The following is a 23405-nucleotide window of genomic DNA, read 5'->3' on the forward strand; positions in this document are numbered from 1 at the left end:
ATTTTTTYCCGCTGCCCCTGTTTTGATACAGGTGCATGATAATGGTCCATTCTAAATCAAAACAAATTTCACACATTATTTAGTATATGTAAAGACAAGATTAAATCAAGAATAGTCTGATGGGTGACAATATTATTATATCATGACTTATATATCATCACTTCAAATTTTATTTGTCACATGCGCTGAATACAACAGTGAAATTCTTACTTATGAGCCCCTAACCAACAATGCAGTTTAAAAAAAATATGGATAAGAAATAAAAGTAACAAGTAATTTAAATAGCAGCAGTAAAATAATATCGAGACTATATACAGGTGGGTACCGGTACAGAGTCACTGTGTGGGGGCACCGGTTAGCTGAGGTAATATGTACATGTAGGTAGAGTTATTAAAGTGACTATGCATAGATGATAACAACAGAGAGTAGCAGCGGTGTAAAAGGGGGGGCAATGCAAATAGTCTGGGTAGCCATTTGATTAGGTGTTCAGGAGTCTTATGGTTTGGGGGTAGAAGCTGTTTAGAAGCCTCTTGGACCTAGACTTGGCGCTCCGGCACCGCTTGCTGTGCGGTAGCAGAGACAACAGTCTATGACTAGGGTGGCTGTAGTCTTTGACAATTTTTAGGGCCTTCCTTTGGCACTGCCTGGTATAGTGGTTCTGGATGGCAGGAAGCTTGGCCCYAGTGATGTACTGGGCCGTTCGCACTACCTCTGTAGTGCCTTGCGGTCGGAGGCCGAGCAGTTGCCATACCAGGCAGTGATGAAAACAGTCAGGATGCTCTCGATGGTGCAGCTGTAGAACCTTTTGAGGATCTGAGGACCCATGCCAAATCTTTTCAGTCTCTTGAGGGGGAATAGGTTTTGTCGTGCACTCATCACAGCTGTCTTGGTGTGGTTGGACCATGTTGGTGAATTGGACACCAAGGATCTTGAAGCTCTCAACCTGCTCCACTGCAGCCCCATCGATGAGAATGGGGGTGTACTCTGTCCTCTTTTTCATGTAGTCCACAATCATCTCCTTTGTTTTGATCACGTTGAGGGAGAGGTTGTTGTCCTGGCACCACACGGCCAGGTCTATGCTGTCTCGTCATTGTTGGTGATCAGGCCTACCACTGTTGTGTCATCGGCAAACTTAATGATGGTGTTGGAGTCATGCCTGGCTGTGCAGTCATGAGTGAACAGGGAGTACAGGAGGGGACTGAGCACGCACCCTTGAGGGGCCCCTGTGTTGAGGATCAGTGTGGCGGAGGTGTTGTTACCTACCCTAACCACCTGGGGGTGGCCTGTCAGGAAGTCCAGGATCCAGTTGCAGAGGGAGGTGTTTAGTTAGCTTATTGATGAGCTTTGAGGGCACCATGGTGTTGAACGCTGAGCTGTAGTCAATGAATAGCATTCTCACATAGGTGTTCCTTTTGTCCAGGTGGGAAAGGGCAGTGTGGAGTGCAATAGAGATTGCATCATCTGTGGATCTGTTGGGGTGGTATGCAATTTAGAGTGGGTCTAGGGTTTCTGGCAGAGTGTGATCACACAGTCTTCCAGAACAGCTGCTGCTCTCATGCATGTTTCAGTTTTATTTCCCCCGAAGCGAGCATAGAAGTAGTATAGCTCGTTTGGTACGCTCGTGTCACTGGGCAGCTCTCTGCTGTGCTTCCCTTTGTAGTCTGTAATGGTTTGCAAGCCCTGCCACATCCGACGAACGTCAGAGCCGGTGTAGTACGATTCGATCTTGGCTTCTGGTTGGGGTATGTACGTACGGTCACTGTGGGGACGACGCCATCGATGCACATATTGATGAAGCCAATGACGGATGTGGTGTACTCCTCACTGCCATCGGATAAATGTTTTTGTTTATTTTTTATTTGGTCCTCTGGATGCACATTTAACATGCTGATAGAAATGAGGTAAAACGGATTTAAGTTTCCCTGCATTAAAGTCACAGGCCACTAGGAACTCCGGCTCTGGATGAGCGTTTTCCTATTTGCTTACGGCGGAATACAGCTCATTCAATGCTGTCTTAGTGCCAGCCTTTGACTGGTGGTATGCGAACAGCTACTAAWAATACAGATAAACTCTCTAGGTAGGTAGTGTGGTCTACAGTTTATCATGAGATACTCTACCTCAGGCGAGCAATAGCTCGAGACTTCCTTAGATATCGTGCACCAGCTCTTATTTACAATAATACATTGTCCGCCGCCCTTTGTCTTTCCAGGCGCCGCTGTTCTATCCTGCCTGTACAGCGTATTATAAGCCAGCTGTATGTTGATAGTGTCGTTTTTCAGCCACGTTTCCGTGAAGCATAAGATATTACAGTTTTGAATGTCCTGTTGGCAGTTTAATCTTCCGCATAGGTCATCTATTTTATTGTCCAAAGATTGCATATTTGCTAGCAGAATGGAAGGAAGTGAGGGTTTATTCGATCGCCTAAGAGTTCTCAGATGGCAGCATGCCCTCCGGCCCCTTTTTCTCCGCCACTTGTGAGTGATGCCCAGCATAAGAAACAATGTCCTTTTTTTTTTGCTGACTTTTTCGAATCGTAGTCGTACACCTCATGTGGTCTGGCCTATATGTTTCAATAAGGTTTGTATCACAACTAAAGTGGCCAAATAACTTCTTATTTAATGTGTAAGCACATTAATCCGCTTTACAAGGGGCGTAGAGCCTAATTTGCATACATAAGCAGCGTATGAGTTTCAAGTTTGGGGAAGATCATTTTCACCATAAAAATGCACCTTTATAATAAAAGCATTGCATGCATTATCGCATTTGTGGTCACTTTTGATAATGTTTTTTTCCCACTAATGGAACATTCGCTCTTATAGCCTACTACCATGTGGGCATTGCTGTGCTTATAATGTGAAGAAATAAACTATTAGGCTATCAACATTTTAAGCAAAATTTTCTGATCTGTTGCGTCAGCCTCATTGCGTAAAAACGTTTTTTTTTGGTGCTAATGGTTGTTTTAATTTGGGATCTATCGCAAACCACAACTGTCCCAGACGGTTTGGGATATTTAGTTTTCGCACAGAATAGAATAGGTCGGCTTTTGTACTATGGGGGATCGTAGATTGACATAGGATAGTGGTTTTGCTGTTCGTTAGGCCTACTCATCTTGTTGGCTGACGAAAAGTAAATGTGGACAGTTCTTCTAATATCTTCCATATGCGCCTCTGAATTGGGTAAGAACGCGTGCAGTTGCGTYCCCGAAGTGTCTGTCWTCACTTGTAGCCTGTGAGAAAGACCAGATCACGTGATGGAGAACCATGTGAGTGAGATGAGAGGTGCTTCAGGGCGGGCAGCATTTAGGGAGAAGGGCTGGAAAAGGCATGGATTATTTTATAGTATGAAGAATACAATTGAACAAAGATTAATAAAATAGAAAGGATATTTTCTCCAAAAGATTTGAGGGAGTGCGCACATGCGGCTATTCTGTGTTGAGAGTTTGACAAAGAAATCGGTACTCCTATATGCTTACTTTAGAGTTTATGGAACTTTAGTTTTTCTACAAATGTTGGGCTATACGTTCAGATTTTTAATACATATTAAGGCTGCACGATGCAACTAATGATGATTTGAAAAAAGTCGCTTGAAGGGCATGAGCTCTGCTTAGTTTTTTTGCACAGGCTGTACACACTTCGTCAGTCTCTCATTCACAATTTGAGAAGCCCTTGATAATGCCTCGAATTTCCTGGCGGCATCCCGTGTGGCCATAACGCACCCTAATATTATATAAAATAACGCCATGGAATTCTAAGCAGATCTTGTCTGCTAAATGAACTGGTGTTGCCCACAGCGATATGACATTGCCAGATCAGGGCCTAACATACTGTAAGGACAAATCAGAGTATGCTTTTCTGTTCTTCTGAAATCGACTACATTTTCTTCATATCATGTTCCTTTAGACCTGTCTAAAATAAATCATGGCTATATTACATGGATTTATTAGATGTTTTAAAATTTAGGTGTTCCAAAGGTCTGCATCAGTGGCTTGTGTGGAAGCCAGGAGATGCTAAATGTGTTTGTTAATTAATGGTCAATTACCGTAAGACCGACAGTTATTTGCTTGACAATCACCGGCTGACAGAATTTTGTGACCGCCACAGTCCTAGTTGTAATGAAGTCAAATATTGATGATCTGAAACCATGTCCTAAAATGAGTAATTGAAGGAAGAATACTTACAATATACATATAAACCCTGATATTTTTCTGAATAATGAAATAAAGTGTTACAAATTAAATGTATTATTTATTGTCATTAGATGGTCGGTTATCTCACTGTATATCTCCTCTCTCTTCTCTGTCATCCAGTTGTCAGGAGACCAGGGGGCTCTGGAGCCCAAGAAGCCAAAGCGCTCAGGGGAGATGTCTGCCTTCAACAAGGAGCTGGCTCACCTAGTGGCCATGTGTGACACCAACATGCCCTTCATAGGCCTCAGAGTGGAGGTATGGATGGAGGGAGTACCCACTTTTATTCTCTTTATCTTAAAACTCATCCACACTCTTTACTTTTCCACCACTTCCCATTCTACTATTCATATATACACTCTCTTCATCATTCCTCTTCCTATCCATCCCTCTCTTCCTCCTTTCCTCTCGTCATCTATCCTTCCTCCTCTCTCTCCTCTCTGTCCAGCTGTCACACATGGAGATTCCTCACCTCTCCTCTTTTTCGTCATCTCCTCATCCCTCGCTTTCTTCCCTCCATTCCTCCTCCATCTAACATGTCTCTCTCCTTTCTCTAGTTATCTCAGATGGAGATTCCTCACCAGGGTGTGCAGGTGGAGGGAGACGGCTGCAGTCACGCCATCCGCATCCTCAAGTAAGGCTCCACATCATGCAGTTTATGTTAGTGGCACTGTCTAATAATATGGAAGTCAATGGGAATGTTAAAGGGGCAGTGCAGTCAAACGTGATTTACTTTTTTTTTTTTGTGTGGATGTTTTCACACTGAGATCGAAATAACACTGAAATTGTGAAAATGATGTGCAAGAGCTTTAAAAAAAWTAAAACGCCTGGAATTTCAGTCTGTTCAGGTGGGATGGAGTTTTTGGCCCACAGCATGACATCACAATCTGATCTGATTATTACCAATGACCAGTCATCTTTTATTTGCTTATGTATCCTCCTACTTTGAAGGGGTTAGCAGGATTTGCTTTAGAGTCTAGACCACACATGTCAAACTCATTCCACAGAGGGCCGAGTGACTGTGGGTTTTCACTCCTCCCTTGTACTTCATTGATGAACTAAGGTCAMTAATTAGTAAGGAACTCCCCTCACCTGGTTGTCTAGGGCTTAATTGAAAGGAAAAAAACAAAACCCTTAGACACCCCTGGTCTCGACGGCTCTATCCACCAAGTAGGGCTGTGTTTGTAATATATTAACATTTTATCAACATGCCCACCCGAACCGACTGAGCATTTCAATGGCAAAAGGAAGCTCAGGGGAAAAAATTATAAAAAATATATATATTTGGAGTGAAAATAAAATAAAATGATAAAAACGTAATGCTAAAGTCAGAGTGTCTATTGTTGCGATTTCGGTTCTGCTGATTTAGACGCATACCTACAAAAAATATATATATACAGTGGGGAGAACAAGTATTTGATACACTGCCGATTTTGCAGTTTTCCTACTTACAAAGTATGTAGAGGCCTGTAATTTTTATCATAGGTACACTTCAACTGTGAGAGACGGAATCTAAAACGAAAATCACATTGTATGATTTTTAAGTAATTAATTTGCATTTTATTGCATGACATAAGTATTTGATACATCAGAAAAGCAGAACTTAATATTTGGTACAGAAACCTTTGTTTGCAATTACAGAGATCATAGTTTCCTGTAGTTCTTGACCAGGTTTGCACACACTGCAGCAGGGATTTTGCCCACTCTCCCATACAGACCTTCTCCAGATCCTTCAGGTTTCGGGGCTGTCGCTGGGCAATACGGACTTTCAGCTCCCTCCAAAGATTTCTATTGGGTTCAGGTCTGGAGACTGGCTAGGCCACTCCAGGACCTTGAGATGCTTCTTACGAAGCCCATCCTTAGTTGCCCTGGCTGTGTTTTTTTGGTCATTGTCATGCTGGAAGACCCAGCCACGACCCATCTTCAATGCTCTTACTGAGGGAAGGAGGTTGTTGGCCAAGATCTCGCGATACATGGCCCAATCCATCCTCCCCTCAATACGGTGCAGTCGTCCTGTCCCCTTTGCAGAAAAGCATCCCCAAAGAATGATGTTTCCACCTCCATGCTTCACGTTTGGGATGGTGTTCTTGGGGTTGTACTCATCCTTCTTCTTCCTCCAAACACGGCGAGTGGAGTTTAGACCAAAAAGCTCTATTTTTGTCTCATCAGACCACATGACCTTCTCCCATCCAGATGGTCATTGGCAAACTTCAGACGGGCCTGGACATGCGCTGGCTTGAGCAGGGGGACCTTGCGTGCGCTGCAGGATTTAATCCATGACGGCGTAGTGTGTTACTAATGGTTTTCTTTGAGACTGTGGTCCCAGCTCTCTTCAGGTCATTGACCAGGTCCTGCCGTGTAGTTCTGGGCTGATCCCTCACCTTCCTCATATCATTGATGCCCCACGAGGTGAGATCTTGCATGGAGCCCCAGACCGAGGGTGATTGACCGTCATCTTGAACTTCTTCCATTTTCTAATAATTGCACCAACAGTTGTTGCCTTCTCACCAAGCTGCTTGCCTATTGTCCTGTAGCCCATCCTAGCCTTGTGCAGGTCTACAATTTTATCCCTGATGCCTTACACAGCTCTCTGGTCTTGGCCATTGTGGAGAGGTTGGAGTCTGTTTGATTGAGTGTGTGGACAGGTGTCTTTTATACAGGTAAAGAGTTCAAACAGGTGCAGTTAATACAGTAATGAGTGGAGAACAGGAGGCTTCTTAAAGAACAACTAACAGGTCTGTGAGAGCCGGAATTCTTACTGGTTGGTAGGTGATCAAATACTTATGTCATGCAATAAAATGCAAATGAATTACTTAAAAATCATACAATGTGATTTTCAGGATTTTTTTGTAGATTCAGTCTCTCACAGTTGAAGTGTACCTATGATAAAAATTACAGACCTCTACATGCTTTGTAAGTAGGAAAATCGGCAGTGTATCAAATACTTGTTCTCCCCACTGTATATATATAATAGATTTATTTTAAATGTAAGTTTATTCCCATCATTTCAGTGATAGATATGTACCTAACCCCTTGTGGTCCTGTTCCTCTCCCTAGGATCCCTCCCAGTAAGGGCGTAGGGGAGGAGACGAGGCAGGCACTGGAGCGCTCTCTGCTGGACTGCACCTTCCGTCTGCAGGGCCGGAACAACCGTACCTGGGTCGCGGAGCTGGTTCTGGCCAACTGCCCGCTCAACAGCACACACAGCAAGGAGCAAGGTACACACTAACACACATGAGCACATACAACAACACACACATAAATGCACATGTTGTCACACACACACACACACACACACACACACACACACACATACTACCCAAACTGAGTCTAATGTGCCCGTATCTCTCCCTTTTCTCTGTGTGTGTGTCCAGCCTCTACGCGCCACGTGTACCTAACCTATGAGAACCCTCTGTCTGAGCCTGTGGGAGGGAGGAAGGTGGTGGAGATGTTCCTCAATGACTGGAGCGCCATCAGCCAGCTTTACCAGTGTGTCCTGGTGTTCTCACGATCACTACCAGAGATGCCGTCCTACCTGAGTCTGTTCAGTGAGATCCGGCTATATAACTACCGCAAACTGGTCCTGTGCTACGGCAGCACCAAGGGTAGCTCGGTGAGTAAAGTCTGAAATCTAACCTGCGTCTATTTCCTCTCTAAACATTCCTTTCCACCTAGGGAGTGTTTGATCCCTTGCAGGGGTTGACATTAACGGTTGCCCGATTGCCGGGGGCAGGTAAACTGAACAGTCGGACAGGTGGAATCTGCTTTGTGGCTTCCTGAACAGGCAGGTGACATTCTGTCCCAAAGACAACCTTTAAGTCACGTTGACGATAGTGTTTTAATTTGTTCATGTGCAAAAGTGACTCGCAACAAAAAAGAAACTTAGCCAAGTGATCACAGTTATTCTCCCTACATTCTCTTTTCCCTCCGTTACGTGTTGCTTTGAATCAATTTCGCAAAAATTATTTGACACCTTTCTGTTCATGAAGGAAGGCACAATTTTAAATGCCTGAGCAAGTCTGACCACATATCAGAAACCACTATGATGAACCATCATATGCGTTTAATGGATTGAGGGAAAATAGCAGGAATAGGCTTTTGTAGGCTACAGTCAAAGCTATGTCTTCCAATGGTGCGACTGCTGTTGGTATACAAAGATAATTCAACTTGAATAAACGCTTAAAGATAAGGACGACAACAGTGGTACTGATATCACTTCTTATTGAATCACACTGCTGCTGCTCTCATTTATTTGAATCTTACGCATTGTCTTTGTTGTGGGTGGCTGTTTACAAATGTATATGTATTTTAACCCCATAATGGTTGAATTGAAGAAGTTTAAGCTGCCTATCAATCATTGTTTTTGTGTTCAGGGCTGTGTTCATTAGAACCAAGCGGACGCGAACAGAGTTTCGGTCTGTATATGAAACGTTTTGCAACAGAATTGGAGTAATGAATACGCCCTCSCTAATGGACTGCCAACTACATATATTAAGCAGATTTTACACCTCTTTCAGTAGCGCGATTTGCGGGCCAAATTGTGCTTGCAGTCCTTCATTGAGAAAATTATCTCGCAACTCAAGTAGTCCTAAGTGTTTTTCAGTTTAGACAGAGAAGATAGGCCTAAACATTTGATTTAGTTGTCCATAGTGTAGCCATTGTGTTTACAGTTTCATTAATTTGCCATGAGAAAAAGGCTTGTGGAAAATGCTACTCCCTTGCCGCCTCATCATTAAAAGGGAGAGTTCGTCAAAAATAAAATGTCCTCTTTGTTATCCCCAGACATGGCTGGTTCCCCAAAAAGTACCTTTCATGCCCTTATGTTATTGTTTTGTGATTATTACTTTCTTTCATATGTATAACTAGCGATGTGACAAATGTAATAAAAAAATCTTAAGCTGACAAAAAAAGTAACTACTGTCGACCTGTGGTATTTTGGATCCAGTAATTGCGGAATAACTGCAAAATTACTGCAGTAAACAAAATGTTGGGACGCAGTATCTGCAGTGCGCTCTGACTGCAATCTTTTTTCCTAAGGGCAACATTTAAACAACAAAAAATTCATAGTTTAAACAATACCATTTTTATTTTTTACATATAATTCAGATATGGTCCTTCATATGACTGCTAAGGAGCGATGCAGTTCAATCTACCACAGAGGTACTTGACATTTTACCATTTGTCTGTCTAACAGACCGTTAGATTTTTTGGGGCGAGTGACCATGACCTTWGCGCAAGTAAAACATGACATGTACTTGCCTGATTTGCAAGTGCCTTTGAGAGCTTAGTGTCAATCCCTGCCTTGTATGTTTCCTTACTGTTTGTAAAAAGTACTATATAAATACATGTGATTGATTGAGACTCTCTCTGCCGCCTCTCGTTCCCCTGTAGGTGACCATCCAGTGGAACAGTAGCACCCAGAGGTTTCATCTCTCTCTAGGGACAGTAGGACCCAACTCGGGCTGTAGTAACTGTCACAACATTATACTGCATCAACTGCAGGAGATGTTCAACAAGACCCCTACTGTGGTCCAGCTACTACAGGTACTGCACGCGTACACACATACCTGGGCTTGAACCTAACTATACAGGGGCAGAACACGCACATACTCTTACATACACTGGAACCCTCCACCAAAGTGGCACAAATTAGATTACATTTATTTTGTATTCATTGTCTAACTTCCCTCCCCTCCCAAGGTGTTGTCGGACACCCAGGCCCCTCTGAATGCCATCAACAAGCTACCCACAGTGCCCATGCTGGGGCTAACGCAGCGCACCAACACAGCCTACCAGTGTTTCTCCATCCTGCCCCAGTCACCCACACACATCCGCTTGGCCTTCCGCAACATGTACTGCATCGACATCTACTGCCGCAGCCGCGGGGTGGTGGCCATACGAGACGGGGCCTACAGCCTCTTCGACAACACCAAGATCGTGGAGGGCTTTTACCCCGCCCCGGGACTCAAGGTACAAGGGAGGAGAGGGCTTGGGTGGGTTTGTGTGATTGTATCAGGAATTTGAAAGTGCCTAGATTCTGTTGTCTAGTGCCCCTCAAGGATTCTCTCTCTCTCTCTCTCTCTACCAGACGTTCCTCAACATGTTTGTTGACAGTAACCAGGATGCTCGGCGACGCTCCGTCAACGAAGACGACAACCCGCCCTCGCCCGTGGGGGGTGACATAATGGACACCCTCATGAGCCAATTTCAGGCCCAGCAGCAGCAGCAGACAATGAGAGGGGGTCCTGGGGGGGTGTACCCTCCCCTCACCTCCCCGCCCACCCCTTACCATCCCAACGTGGCACCCTCGCCATCCATGATGCCCACACAGTCCCCAGGTGAGAGGGTGTGTCCTGTGTGTTCCCTCTTTGTGCCACGTGTGCTTGGCAGCCCACTATGGAGCAGAGGAAAGAGACCAAATGCTATCTGGTCCTCTCCTCACCCATCATCCACCCGCTAAGTGATATCACTCTCTTTGTGTGTGTTCACCCTGCCACTGCTGTCATGCACATGCTGAATGGCAAACTGTGTGTGTGTGAAAGTTGTGTCCAGAAAGGAGAAAGCATGCACCCAGTCCTGCTCACCCATCTCAGCCCTAGAGCCGCTGCCCAGCTTCAGCCTGTGTTTGTGTGTGTGTGTGTGTGTGTGTGAATGGATGTATGTGACAGGGTTTCTGTTAGGAAAATGTGGCGCCAGACAACGTGACCAGGGAAGATTTTAATTTACCGGCCATAAAACATTTTCTTCTGGCTGCATTGGCCGTTAGGGCGGTCACCCACGGTGCTCAGAATGAGAGAAATCACATTTAGATTTAGGTAATTCATTTTAAAACAAACTAAATGTAATCTACGTAATCCCCAAAAGTAATTATTTATCCATCAACAATAACTAGTAATGCTGCATACTCCAGGAAAGGTTCAAATCTCACCTTTTTGGTAATTTTTTAAAATAAATTGCTGAGGTGTAATCACATTTGAGGAGACAACCTCAAGTACACAGTACGAATATTATGACAATATTAAATATTTTATGATTATCTTATAAAAAAAACTATGAATAATGCTTGAAATTACTTATACTTTCTAAATATAGTATAATCAAATTGTAAAATTACTAGAATTCACTTTCCTTATAACTGCAAAATATGCATTTGTATGTTTAGTGTGCGTGTTTGCTTAAGGTCTCTCTTGAGTCAAACCTCTGCCCCCATCGCTGTGAACGTCTCACAGAGCTCTAGCCTGGCGTTTTCAACTCGTTAGGAACTCGCCTTTCATCTCAATAATCTTATCCGTCAATTAGTGTTTTTTTTATTTTTTATGGATTATTTTATATTAATTGCTATAAATTGATGTCTGAATGTATTATAGAGATGAAACCACTCTCTCCTGCTGTGCTACGATGTAATGATTGCAGGCATGTGCTTTGTAAGTGGCTGTTAACTCGAAATGACACAACGACAAGGTTACAGTTTAACAAAGTTTACTATACTGTATGAACACACTACAAGGTAGCCATTCCACTCAAGGCTAGGTCCATCAACAACCAAACTTCCCGCACAGGCGCACTCTTGACAGAGTGATAGCCCCGTAATAGCAGAAATATAGGGATACATAAAACATGAACTTAACAGCGGTGACGTAGGGTTCAGCCAGGAGTTGATGGATAGTCGGAAGAGCGAAAGAAATGGTAGGAGGGACATCCCAGTGGTTTCAGATTTAACATTCTATGTTACACAAATATACTACTGTTCCGTGGGAACCAGGGCTATCACTCAATGCAAGCCATTTCGATCTATGGTGTTCACAGATCAATTTATAAGCGAAAATGTCGGTCGGTATCGGTACCACGCCGGTCCCCTAAACAGGGGACTTTACATCTAAGAGTAAATTATTAACAGAACATGTAATGAAGCAGCCAATTAAACTTAATTTTCAAACATTTTCCAAAATGTAATTCGCGGGAACACCATTCTAAACAGTGCCCCTGGGAAAACAACATTCTAAACAGTGCCCCTGGGAAAACAACATTCTAAACAGTGCCCCTGGGAAAACAACATTCTAAACAGTGCCCCCTGGGAAAACAACATTCTAAACAGTGCCCCTGGGAAAACAACATTCTAAACAGTGCCCCTGGGAAAACTACATTCTAAACAGTGCCCCCTGGGAAAACAACATTCTAAACAGTGCACTTGATAGCGGTTCCATATGTGACTGAGATGAAAATCTTTTTTAGAAACTTAGAAAGAGGGGGGGATCTAAAGATGCAACAACTAGGATGGGTTGCTAATATGACTAGGATTTACCAAAATACATTTACCAAAGTTATATAATTACTCCTGTCTATACAGAAATAAATAAAATAATTCAAAATACTTCACCAGAAAGCATGACTTAGCCACAGAGGAATCAAGGATCATTAGCTCGTAGGCCTATGCCTATTGGGAAGCCCACAATTTGGGCAGCGCACATAGCAGTAGGCCTAGTTGATTATTAACTTGCGTCTGTCAGTGAAAAGCATCTAAAATATGTATCGAGTAAATTATTGAGTATAATTTAAAATGTTGAGACTTAGACCCCTTTCCCTTTTCCACATTTTGTTACATTAGTCTTGTTCAAAAATGTATTAAATACAATTTCCTCATCAATCTACACAATTCCCCATAATGACAAAGTGAACATTTTTGCAAATGAACAAATAAATAAAAAACAAGATACCTTTATTTATATAAATATTCAGACCCTTTACTATGAGACTGGAAATTGAGCTCAGGTGCATCCTGTTTCCATTGATCTTCCTTCAGATGTTTGTATAACTTGATTGGAGTCCACCTGTGGTAAATTCAATTGATTTGACATGATTTGGATAGGCACACACATGTCCCACAGTTGACAGTGCATGTCAGAGAAAAACCAAGCCATGAGGTCGAAGGAATTGTCCGTAGAGCTCCGAGACAGGATTGTGTCGAATCACAGATCTGGGGAATTGTACCCAAAAATGTCTGCAGCATTGAAGGTCCCCAAGAACGCTGTGGCCTCCATCATTCTTAAATGGAATAAGTTTGGAACCACCAAGACTCGTCCTAGAGCTGGCCCGCCCGGCCAAACTGAGCAAACGGGGGAGAAGAGCCTTAATCAGGGAGGTGACTAAGGGAGGACCTCTGACTGAGGCAACGGTTCCCCTACCTATAGCACAACGACCCTAAACACACAGCCAAGACAATGGTCACTCTGACAGCTCCAGAGTACCTTTGTGGAGATGGGAGACCCTTCCAGAAGGACAACCATCTCTTCAGCACTCCACCAATCATGCCTTTATGGTAGGAGGAAGCCATTCCTCAGTAAAAGGCACATGACATCCYGCTTGGAGTTTCCACAAGGCACCTAAACAACGCGAAACAAGATTGAACTCTTTGGCCTGTATGTCAAGCGTCACGTCTGGCGGAAACCTGGCACCATTCCTACGGTGAAGCATGGTGGTGGCAGCATCATGCATTGGGGATGTTTTTTAGCCGCAGGGTCTGGGAGACTAGTCAGGATCGAGGAAAAGATGAACGGAACAAAATACAGAGAGATCCTTGATGAAAACCTGCTCCAGAGCGCTCAGGACCTCCAACCTAGGCAACTGTTCCCCTACCTACAGCACAACGACCCTAAACACACAACCAAGACAATGCAGGAGTGGCTTCAGGACAAGTCTCAGAATGTCCTTGAGTGGCCCGGCCAGAGTCCGGACATGATCCCGATCTAACATCTCTGGAGAGACCAGAAAATAGCTTTGCAGCGACGCTCCCCATCCAACCTGACAAAGCTTGAGAGGATCTGCAGTGAAGAATGGGAGAAACTCCCCAAATACAGGTGTGCAAAGCTTGTATCATCAAGTGTCGAGGTTGTAATCGCTGCCAAAGGTGCTTCAACAAAGTACTGAGTAAAGCTCTGAATACTTATGTAAATGTGATATTTATATTTTTTTAAATACATTTTGCAAAAATATCAAACTGTTTTTGCTTTGTTATTATGGGGTATTGTGTGTAGATTGATGAGGGGGGGGGAAACAATTAAATCAATTTTAATCCCCGTCATTTGGTTACATTAATTTCTATTAATGCGTGTATTAAGTGGAGTGGAAACATTGTTTGTAGAGTTCACAACCTGCTACACTTGTGAGAAACAAGTTTTATTTCATAATCATCATTGATGAGATTTGTCATGAGATTTTGTACTTTTGTTTGGAATGCTTAATGTGTGCAATGAGCATGTCTGGTTTCTATGTTGGTGTAATGTTGAGGTAGCGCGCGCAACTGAGCACACAGTAGTACCTGGCCTAYTACGCAGAAATGTAGGAGTGTTTTTACTTTTTACTTTTTTTTACATCCATTGCAAATGATAATATATTAACTATAGTTCCACACAGTAAGCTATTTGAAAAATCAGTACAACAATCTCCGGTGTGAAAGAGCAATGGCATAGTGCTGCATTGGCCTATAGGCTCTGAGTTCCATGTGCTCATTTCTTTAATCGCTAATGAATCACGGTGTATCAATGTGTCCATATGGCAGGGGATGGTGATCTCCCTTTAGTTTACTTTGAGATTTTTATCATTTAATTCAGATTTTTATGATTAACCACCTGACAATGATTTTGAAAAACAGAAACTTGTATTAAATTAAACAGTTCCATGAAAATGCGCATATGATAATCATAGATAGCAGGATGAATTTGTAAGCTTTACCGAACTTGAAACTCACGCGCCAGCTATGAAGTCTTTATAAAATAATTGCCATTCAGGTTGCAAACAATTAAGTAGGTTTTCAAAATTCATACTGCCTCCAGCTCATTTTGTGAAGTGGTGGGTGATGCTCTGATAGCATGTTGCCTGCACTTGAATGGTGAATGGGAGGCGCGCTTCAATTACCAGCTGAGAAATACAAAATAGTAGCTATTTTTAATCGCTCACCAAAACTGTTTTTAACACGCAATTGCATTTAGAATTGTTGCACAATGAATGGGTTTWWTAAAGCACATGTTTTACTCCAGCAGCAACCAGCTGAGGAGCTGCAGGAGAAATCCCCCCTCAAAATAGGCTCTGTATGCTGTGCACATGTGATAGTTGTGTTGGATAAATAAGATACATGATGACTAACAAAAATACACAGTCCAAATTAATTCCACCAAATTATGCAAATGAACCTAAAGACCAGCAAGCATGACTGTCAAATGTATTTCCATCGATGAATAAAAAGCATTATTTTGTAATTGGTCATTTTGGCAGGCAACAGTTTTATTTATCGGCTTTACATTTTTTGGGGGGGGCCAAAAGCCGGCAATTGCCGGCTAACGGAAATCCTGGTATGCGAGTGTGTGTGTGTGTGTGTGTGTGAGCTGATCTTATTGGCCCGTGTCTGACGCGCCTTATTGGTCGGTGTGGTGTGTGTGTGTGCGCAGGGACCATCCATGCGTCGGGCTCCCCTAGCGGAGCATTGAGGGCTCCCTCTCCCTTTGGGCCCACCCCTTCTCCCTCCTCTCTTGGGATAGCTATGGGCCCAACCAGCTTTGCCAGCCCGCATGGTAAGTGGTGCAACGCACTGACCACAGGGACAGACCGCGCTGGGTTCGAGGATGGGACTGGGCTGGGGTAGAGGATAGTAAGGATGAGGCTGGACTGGGGTAGAGGAGGGGGCTGGGCTGTGGCAGGCTGAGCTGAATGGATGGGTCCTCCCTCCATGGAGTATAACTATAGCCAGACCCTGGTGCAGGTTGAGAAAACGTTGTCCCTGGGTAGGCTGAGGATGGGATTGGGCAGGGCTGTAGACCAACCTCCAGCACATGGACCGGGACTAGTTCCTGGGATGTTGCTCACCGGTCTCTCTGATAGCTCTGACACCTGTTTAGTCTGTTTTGAAGTGGTTGAGAACCCCAGGTTGACTGGGCAGTGGGTCACCGGTGGTGGTTTAACTGTGGAGAGTTTTATTGTAGAGTTAATGGGAGAGAGAAAGTTCTGTCAATCAGTGAGTGTTTGAGAGAGTAAAAAAATGTTTTGTCTGAGTACACTGTAATGGGTTCATGACAATGAATGATGAAGATTATAAGGATGATGATATCAGTGGACGCTACTGATGATGATGATGATGGTGGTGTGCGTCTGGCTACGTGTCTGTTTCCCAGGTGCTCTGGACCCCAGCTCCCCTTATGCCATGGTGTCTCCCAGCCAGAGGGGCCAGTGGCCAGGATCTCCCCAGGTATCAGGGCCATCTCCTGGGGCTCGTATCCACGGCATGTCCCCTGGAAACCCTTCACTCCACTCACCCATCCCCGACGCCTCACACTCCCCACGCACTGGCTCGAGTGAGTATCACATAAACACCTGACTGACTGACAATCTAATGTTTTTACAAAGATTGAAGGGATGTTAACCTCTCTAGGGGGGTGTGGGACGGTAGCGTCCCACCTGACCAACATCCGGTGAAATTGCAGAGCGCCAAATTCAAATTAAATTACTATAAATATTTAACTTTCATGAAATCACAAGTGAAATACATCAAAATAAAGCTTAACTTGTTATTAATCCAGCCGCCGTGTCAGATTTCAAAAAGGCTTTACGGCGAAAGCAAACCATGCGATTATCTGAGGACAGCGCTCAGAACACAAAACATTACATACAGTTACCAGCCAAGTAGATTAGTCACGAAAGTCAGAAATAGCAATAAAATGTATCACTTACCTTTTATAATCTTTGTCTGGTTGCACTCACAAGACTCCCAGTTACACAATAAATGTTTGTTTTGTTCGATAAAGTCCCTCCTTATATCCAAAAACCTCCATTTTGTTGGTGCGTTTTGTTCAGTAATCCAATGGCTCAAATGCGGTCACAAGAGGCAGACAAAAATTCCAAATAGTATCCGTAAAGTTCGTAGAACCATGTCAAACGATGTTTATAATCAATCCTCAGGTTGTTTTTACCCTAAATAATCAATATAAAAGAAGAACAAGAAAGGCGCGCTCTCGGTCGTGCGCAGGAAACAGCTCTGGGGACATCCCACTATCCACTGACTCAGTTGGCATTCTCCCTCATTTTTCAGAATAAAAGCCTGAAACAATGTCTAAAGACTGTTCACAACTAGTGGAAGCCACAGGGAACGGAATCTGGGTCCTATCCTTTTAAATGGGGGATAGGCATTCATTGGAAAAAGTGACATTTCAAAATAATGGCACTTCCTGGATGGATTTTCCTCAGGTTTTCGCCTGCCATTTCAGTTCTGTTATACTCACAGACATTATTTTAACAGTTTTAGAAACGTTGGAGTGTTTTCTATCCAAATCTACTAATTATATGCATATCCTAGCTTCTGGGCCTGAGTAGCAGGCAGTTTACTTTGGGCACGCTTTTCATCCGGAGGTGAAAGTAGTGCCCCCTACCCTAGTGAGGTTTTAAGACAGTTGCACGAATGTATATTAAAAAATATATATCTTTAAGGATGTGTTCAGTCTCACCATTCCCTAGGTTAACGGTACTGTTCGCTCCTCTCTCCAGGTTCCGGGGCCATGCCCAGCAGTATGCCCCCGCCCCGTAAGCTACCTCAGCGTTCCTGGGCTGCCTCCATCCCCACCATCCTCACCCATAATGCCTTGCATGTGTTGCTGCTGCCCTCGCCCACACCCTGCCTGGTGCCGGGCCTGGCAGGAAGTTACCTCTGCTCGCCGCTGGAGCGCTTCCTGGGCTCGGTCATCATGAGACGCCACCTGCAGAGGATCATCCAACTAGAACCCAACGTGAGTGGTGGAGATCTGCGGTTGACTCATCTTGGTTTAGTCCATCTGTCTGTCTTGTTTAGTCTCTCTGTGTGTGTCTCTCTCTCTCTCTCTCTTTGTCCATCCCTTCCTCACTCTCTGGTTTTTGTTTTGAACATATTTCTGGCTTTCCTCACACCTCTCTCCCTCTTCTTTTCATCCTTCCATTTCTCTGTCTCTCTTCATCTCATCCAGCTGGAGGTTAACGTGAGTGTTACCTCTGTAATCAAATGTTTCTTCATATCTCTTCAGCGTAACCAGCTATCTCTCTCATCCAGCTCGAATTCATCTCTGTCAAATTCCTCTGTAGAGGCTCTCAGCAGGGCTGTCCCTTATTCCACAGATTTTTTCCAACCTTGGATCTCTCAAACCTTCAACCCTAGCAGTCTGAGTTAGGGTTGAATGGCTTAGGGTTTTATGGCGGGAACCCATTTACCGGGATTTACTGTCCAATACCACTCCCTTTTYCTGGGATAAATAAATGCGAGAAACCGGTGAATTAAAATAAATTATTTACATGAAAAGAATGGCGTGAAATCTCACTGTTAAATGATATGCGATGTGTAAATCTGGCTTCTCTACGGCCTCTGCATGATGAATCATCACCGCTCAGGGTGGGGACAGACAGTTCACAATGCATTTTCTTGTAAAAGTCTATGCTACAGTAATATAAAGACCGAATGCATGTCTAATTTACCCATCTCAATCTGGCTTTCGGGGTCACCTTATTTTTTAATTGTAAATATGTTTTTATTGCAGCTGCAGAGTTTTAAAACAGCCTATCACTGGAATATCGTTGCTTTAAATCAGTGCACGCTCGAGTCTTTCTCTCTCTCTCCAATTCAGTCCCATGCAGGAGAAACTATTTAATATAACTGTTGAATGTGAGGAAGGAATGAAGCARCAATAGAGAGAGAGAAAGGGGAGGTAGGCTAATAACATTAGGGGAAATATTATGAAAGGTATACTTTTGTATATATAGTGTATGTGGACACCCCTTCAAATTAGTGGATTCGGCTATTTCAACCACACCCGTTGCTGACAGGTGTATAAAATCGAGCACACAGCCATGCAATCTCCATAGACAAACATTGGAAGTAGAATGGCATTACTGAAGAGCTCCGTGACATTCACCGTGGCACCGTCATAGGATGCCACCTTTCCAACAAGTCAGTTCGTAAAGTTTCTGTCAACTGTAAGTGCTGTTATTGTGAAGTGGAAATGTCTAGGAGCAACAACGACTCAGTCACGAAGTGGTAGGCCACACAAGCTCACAGAACGGGACCGCCGAGTGCTGAAGCGGGTAGCACGTAAGAATCGTCTGTCCTTGGTTGCAACACTCAGTACCGTGTTCCAAACTGCCTCTGGAAGCAACGTCAGCACAAGTTTGTCGGGAGCGTCATAAAATGGGTTTCCATGGCCGAGCAGCCGCACGCAAGCCTAAGATCACCATGCGCAAGACCAAGCATCGGCTGGAGTGGTGTAAAGCTCGCCGCCATTGGACTCTGGAGCAGTGGAAATGTGTTCTCTGGTGAAGTGCGATGAATCACACTTCACCATCAGGCAGTCTGACGGACAAATCTAGGTTTGGCGGATGCCAGGAGTACGCTACCTGCCCGAATGCATAGTGCCAACTGTAAAGTTCGGTGGAGGAGAAATAATGGTCTGGAGCTGTTTTGCATGGTTTGGGCTAGGCCCCTTAGTTCCAATGAAGGGAAATATTAACACTACAGCATACAATGACATTCTAGACGATTCCGTGCTTCCAACTTTGTGGCAACAGTTTGGGGAAGGCCCTTTCCTGTTTCAGCATGACAATGCCCTTGTGCAGAAAGTGAGGTCCATACAGAAAAGGTTTGTCGAGATCGGTGTGGATGAACTGAAAGTGATTAATCACAAAAGTGATTTATTCTCGGGATGGAACATTTGTAAAATACAGGGAAAATATGCAACCCAAGTCTCAGTAGATGGAGGCTAATGTCCTACTCCATTATAATTTGACCTTTTGAAAAAGTCCATACCTCTCTGTAGATTAGTTTTATAAAGTAACAATGTGGAACAAACTCTCCCTTGTATTTATCTGTAGTTTTTTTTTGTCAGTCATTTTTTTCTGTTCTAATAATCCTTTCTCTCCTCTCCCCTTCTCTCTCTCTTCAGCTGTCCATCGTGAACTCTAATGAGCCGGGTGTGATCATGTTCAAGACAGAGGTGTTGAAGTGTCGCGTGGCGCTCAACCCAAAGACCTACCAGACCTTGCAGCTCAAAGTCACCCCCGAGAACGCCGGGCCCTGGTCACAGGAGGAGCTACAGGTCTTGGAGAAGTTCTTCGAGACCCGGGTAAGACTAGTGACTAGCATCTTTGGGTCCTTTAAGATTGCTATTTAAAAACCATGTATTATTATTGTATGGGCAATTCCACAGTAAAAGAGGGATGTTGAGACTCACTACTTCACTTTAAAATGTTTGCCAAACAAAAATCATTGATTGCTAAATTTAACAAGCCATACACCTATATACAGAAGTCTACATTTAACAATTGCCATTGACATTTTTACTAAAACACATTTTTGTTGAGGAACAATGCAAATTTTAGTAACAGTTTTACTTTAAAATCTCCCTCAGATTTTTGTGACTACGTTTTCCAAAATATACTAATCAGAAATACTCTACTCCGAAATAAGATTCAATGATGACTGCAGAAATAATGAGGTGTCAGCTATGATATGGCACCATGAGTTGGAAAAAATCTATTTTAGTTATTGAACTAAGGTAAGTGAAGTGGATCAACACCCGGTAACATAATGACAATGGTCCTTGATCTGTACTATACAGAAATGCATAATTATGAATGTCATTCTCTTCATGGTGATGTATCCTGAATAGGTACACAAAGGTAGAAAATAATAATATTCACAATTGCATATTATTCTAATGAGCTCCACCCCCAAACAAGACCAAATCTGGTTGGTCGAGAACGGASCAAATCTGTACCAAATCTGTACCAATCATAGACATCTATGTTTCACAAGTTTGGATATCAAAATACAGCAGAGTACAGTTCAGAGTACAGTAAAAAAAGAAGTTGAGTATTATACAGTCCAGTAGAGTAAAGTATATTACATTACTTCTGCTGTACTGAACTATACACTACTTTTCTTTATTGTACTGTGCTCTACTGCAACTGGTTTGTGACTACTATGATTTCCCATTGTGGGAAAGTGACAAGTTTTAGTCACTTAATAATTCATAAACAAAATTGTTATCAATAAAAACAATTAATTGGTAGGTCTACCTTGTTACTTCTGTGAACTTTCAGATTCCTCCCTCATGAGGGAGAGAAATGAGAACATATATTAAAGATGTGTGTGTTTTTGGTAACAGAATGACAATACACTAGGCTATATTTCTTAAACTTACAGAAAGCAAAATTATTTCTGCAAAACTAAATATAAATGTTAATATTAGTTGGCAGGGGCCTTTACTTCAACATTATTTCTAATACCTTAAGACTTTTTCTAGTAGATGTTGTTTAAGAGTTTTTAAGATGGAAAATGGTTGAAAAAAGATCTATTTCGCAAAAATAAACACTCTTAGCTTTCATTTGACACCACATTTCATATGCTTCTATAAACTTCACGTTGGTGCTCATGGATCCTTTTACATGGAAATGACCGTATACATATGCACGCACATACCCTTATTCAATAACCAATATGCTAAGTAGTAACACTTTTCAGTATTTGTTTGTAAGAACTGCTATCACTTAACGGAGAATTGTGAGGCTTTTTATTATGCTTATTTATCGGTTAGAACCATGTGGACTCAGAAGAAATCTGAGATCATCACAGCACTGGTGTTGTTCCCTTTACATTGGGAAGAGCAGGAAGCCACTGAAGATGTTGTGGTTACTAGAATTATCATAGAGCATCCTGCCTGAGGGGAGACGCATGTATACCACATCTCCTTGCTCCAGCTCTAAAGTCAATACATTAGAAATATACTGATGGTGGCCTTGGTGGTGAATGTTTTACACATTATCCATAATTCTCTGCTCACTATTAAAGACAATATAAAATAAACATAGTCAACATCATATTGAGAGAGTTATGTAACATTTCTTCTGTATGTGGGCCATTCCGCCGAATCGGTGCCATTTGCATGTTGTAACTTTTCAAAATGAAACTTAATTCTTTGTCTTTTTACAGCACTGTATCTAATAACACATGTTTAACTATTCAAAATGTGTAATGGTCAATCTCGGGCAATTTTTTAAATTTTTTACAAGGTTTCTAAATGGAAGATGGTTGCATTTTTCTCAGTCCTGTTACCAAAAGTCTTACAACTGTTTAAATATCAACTAAAAGTCATGCCAACTTGTTTTCCATCAATAAAGTGGGTATTTTAAATAAATTATTGGTTACATTTTCAAAAAATATATATCTGTAGCTAAAAAGTCACAACTTATGCAGGCAAAATGTATTTTTTTTAAGAACACTAATGATGTGCGCTGAGAGTCGGGAAGCAAGGGAGTGAATATTTAATAAATAAATGAAACATAATACAAAACAAGAAACACTAACAGCACACAGACATGAAACAGAAACAATAACGCCTGGGAAGGAACCAAAGGTAGTGACATAATCAAGGAGGTGAATGAGTCCAGGTTAGTGTCAATAAGCACTGGTGCGTGACCGGTGTGCGTAATAATCAGCAGTCTGGTGACCTAGAGGCCAGAGAGGGAGTATACGTGACAAACACAAAGCCATTTTTTTATTTTTAAGGGAGACCCCAACCTCAATTTGATCAAAAATCTATCATGTGATTTATCAAACAATTGTTTAAATGATGGACCAAACATAATTGAAAAATAAGTGGTTTATCTTTCTTTTTTAAATAAAAAACTATTAGGTAACAGGAATGAGCTCTGAGTAACAGGAATGAGCGCTGAGTAACAGGAATGAGCGCTGAGTAACAGGAATGAGCGCTGAGTAACAGGAATGAGCGCTGAGTAACAGGAATGAGCGCTTGTGTGTGAGAATAACTGGATGTCACAGAACTTCCTTCAATTAAACAAAGATAAAACAGAGGTCATTATATTTGGCAAAAAAGATCTCAGTCTAAATAGAAACATGAAAGCAGTAACAATTGTGTGTATGCTTTTGCATGAGTTTGTGTATGTGAGCGTGTGCGTGTTGGTGGGTGGGTGGGGATGGGCGGTGGAGAGAGACCGAGAGAAGGTTTGAGTATCACTCCTCTCCCTGCAGTATTTGTGTCTGGCTCCTGCCTCTGCACAGTATGGGTTTTCCATCTTCCTCCACAAAAGGCAAAGACAACAAATACAAAAAGCTGAGCATATGAAGCAGATCCTCAGATCTCTACATTAACTACCAGTACCTAATACTAACTTAAATACTACTTTCTGCATATAAAACACAACA

At 42.7% G+C, this 23405-nt stretch overlaps 1 protein-coding gene across 1 annotated transcript in view; it reads left to right on the forward strand.

Moving 5' to 3' along the window:
• The window catches only part of LOC111959428 (mediator of RNA polymerase II transcription subunit 14-like), a 52066-nt gene that overhangs the window by 17741 nt on the left and 10920 nt on the right, over positions 1 to 23405 (forward strand). The window contains 11 exon segments of the mRNA XM_023980957.2: positions 4307 to 4441; positions 4741 to 4817; positions 7241 to 7401; positions 7558 to 7796; positions 9575 to 9727; positions 9884 to 10153; positions 10272 to 10521; positions 15625 to 15747; positions 16345 to 16524; positions 17711 to 17949; positions 20125 to 20304. Coding sequence (XP_023836725.1) covers positions 4307 to 4441; positions 4741 to 4817; positions 7241 to 7401; positions 7558 to 7796; positions 9575 to 9727; positions 9884 to 10153; positions 10272 to 10521; positions 15625 to 15747; positions 16345 to 16524; positions 17711 to 17949; positions 20125 to 20304 — 2007 coding nt within the window.

The sequence above is a fragment of the Salvelinus sp. IW2-2015 genome, linkage group LG36 (assembly GCF_002910315.2).
Source record: "Salvelinus sp. IW2-2015 linkage group LG36, ASM291031v2, whole genome shotgun sequence".
Taxonomy (NCBI): Eukaryota; Metazoa; Chordata; class Actinopteri; order Salmoniformes; family Salmonidae; genus Salvelinus; species Salvelinus sp. IW2-2015.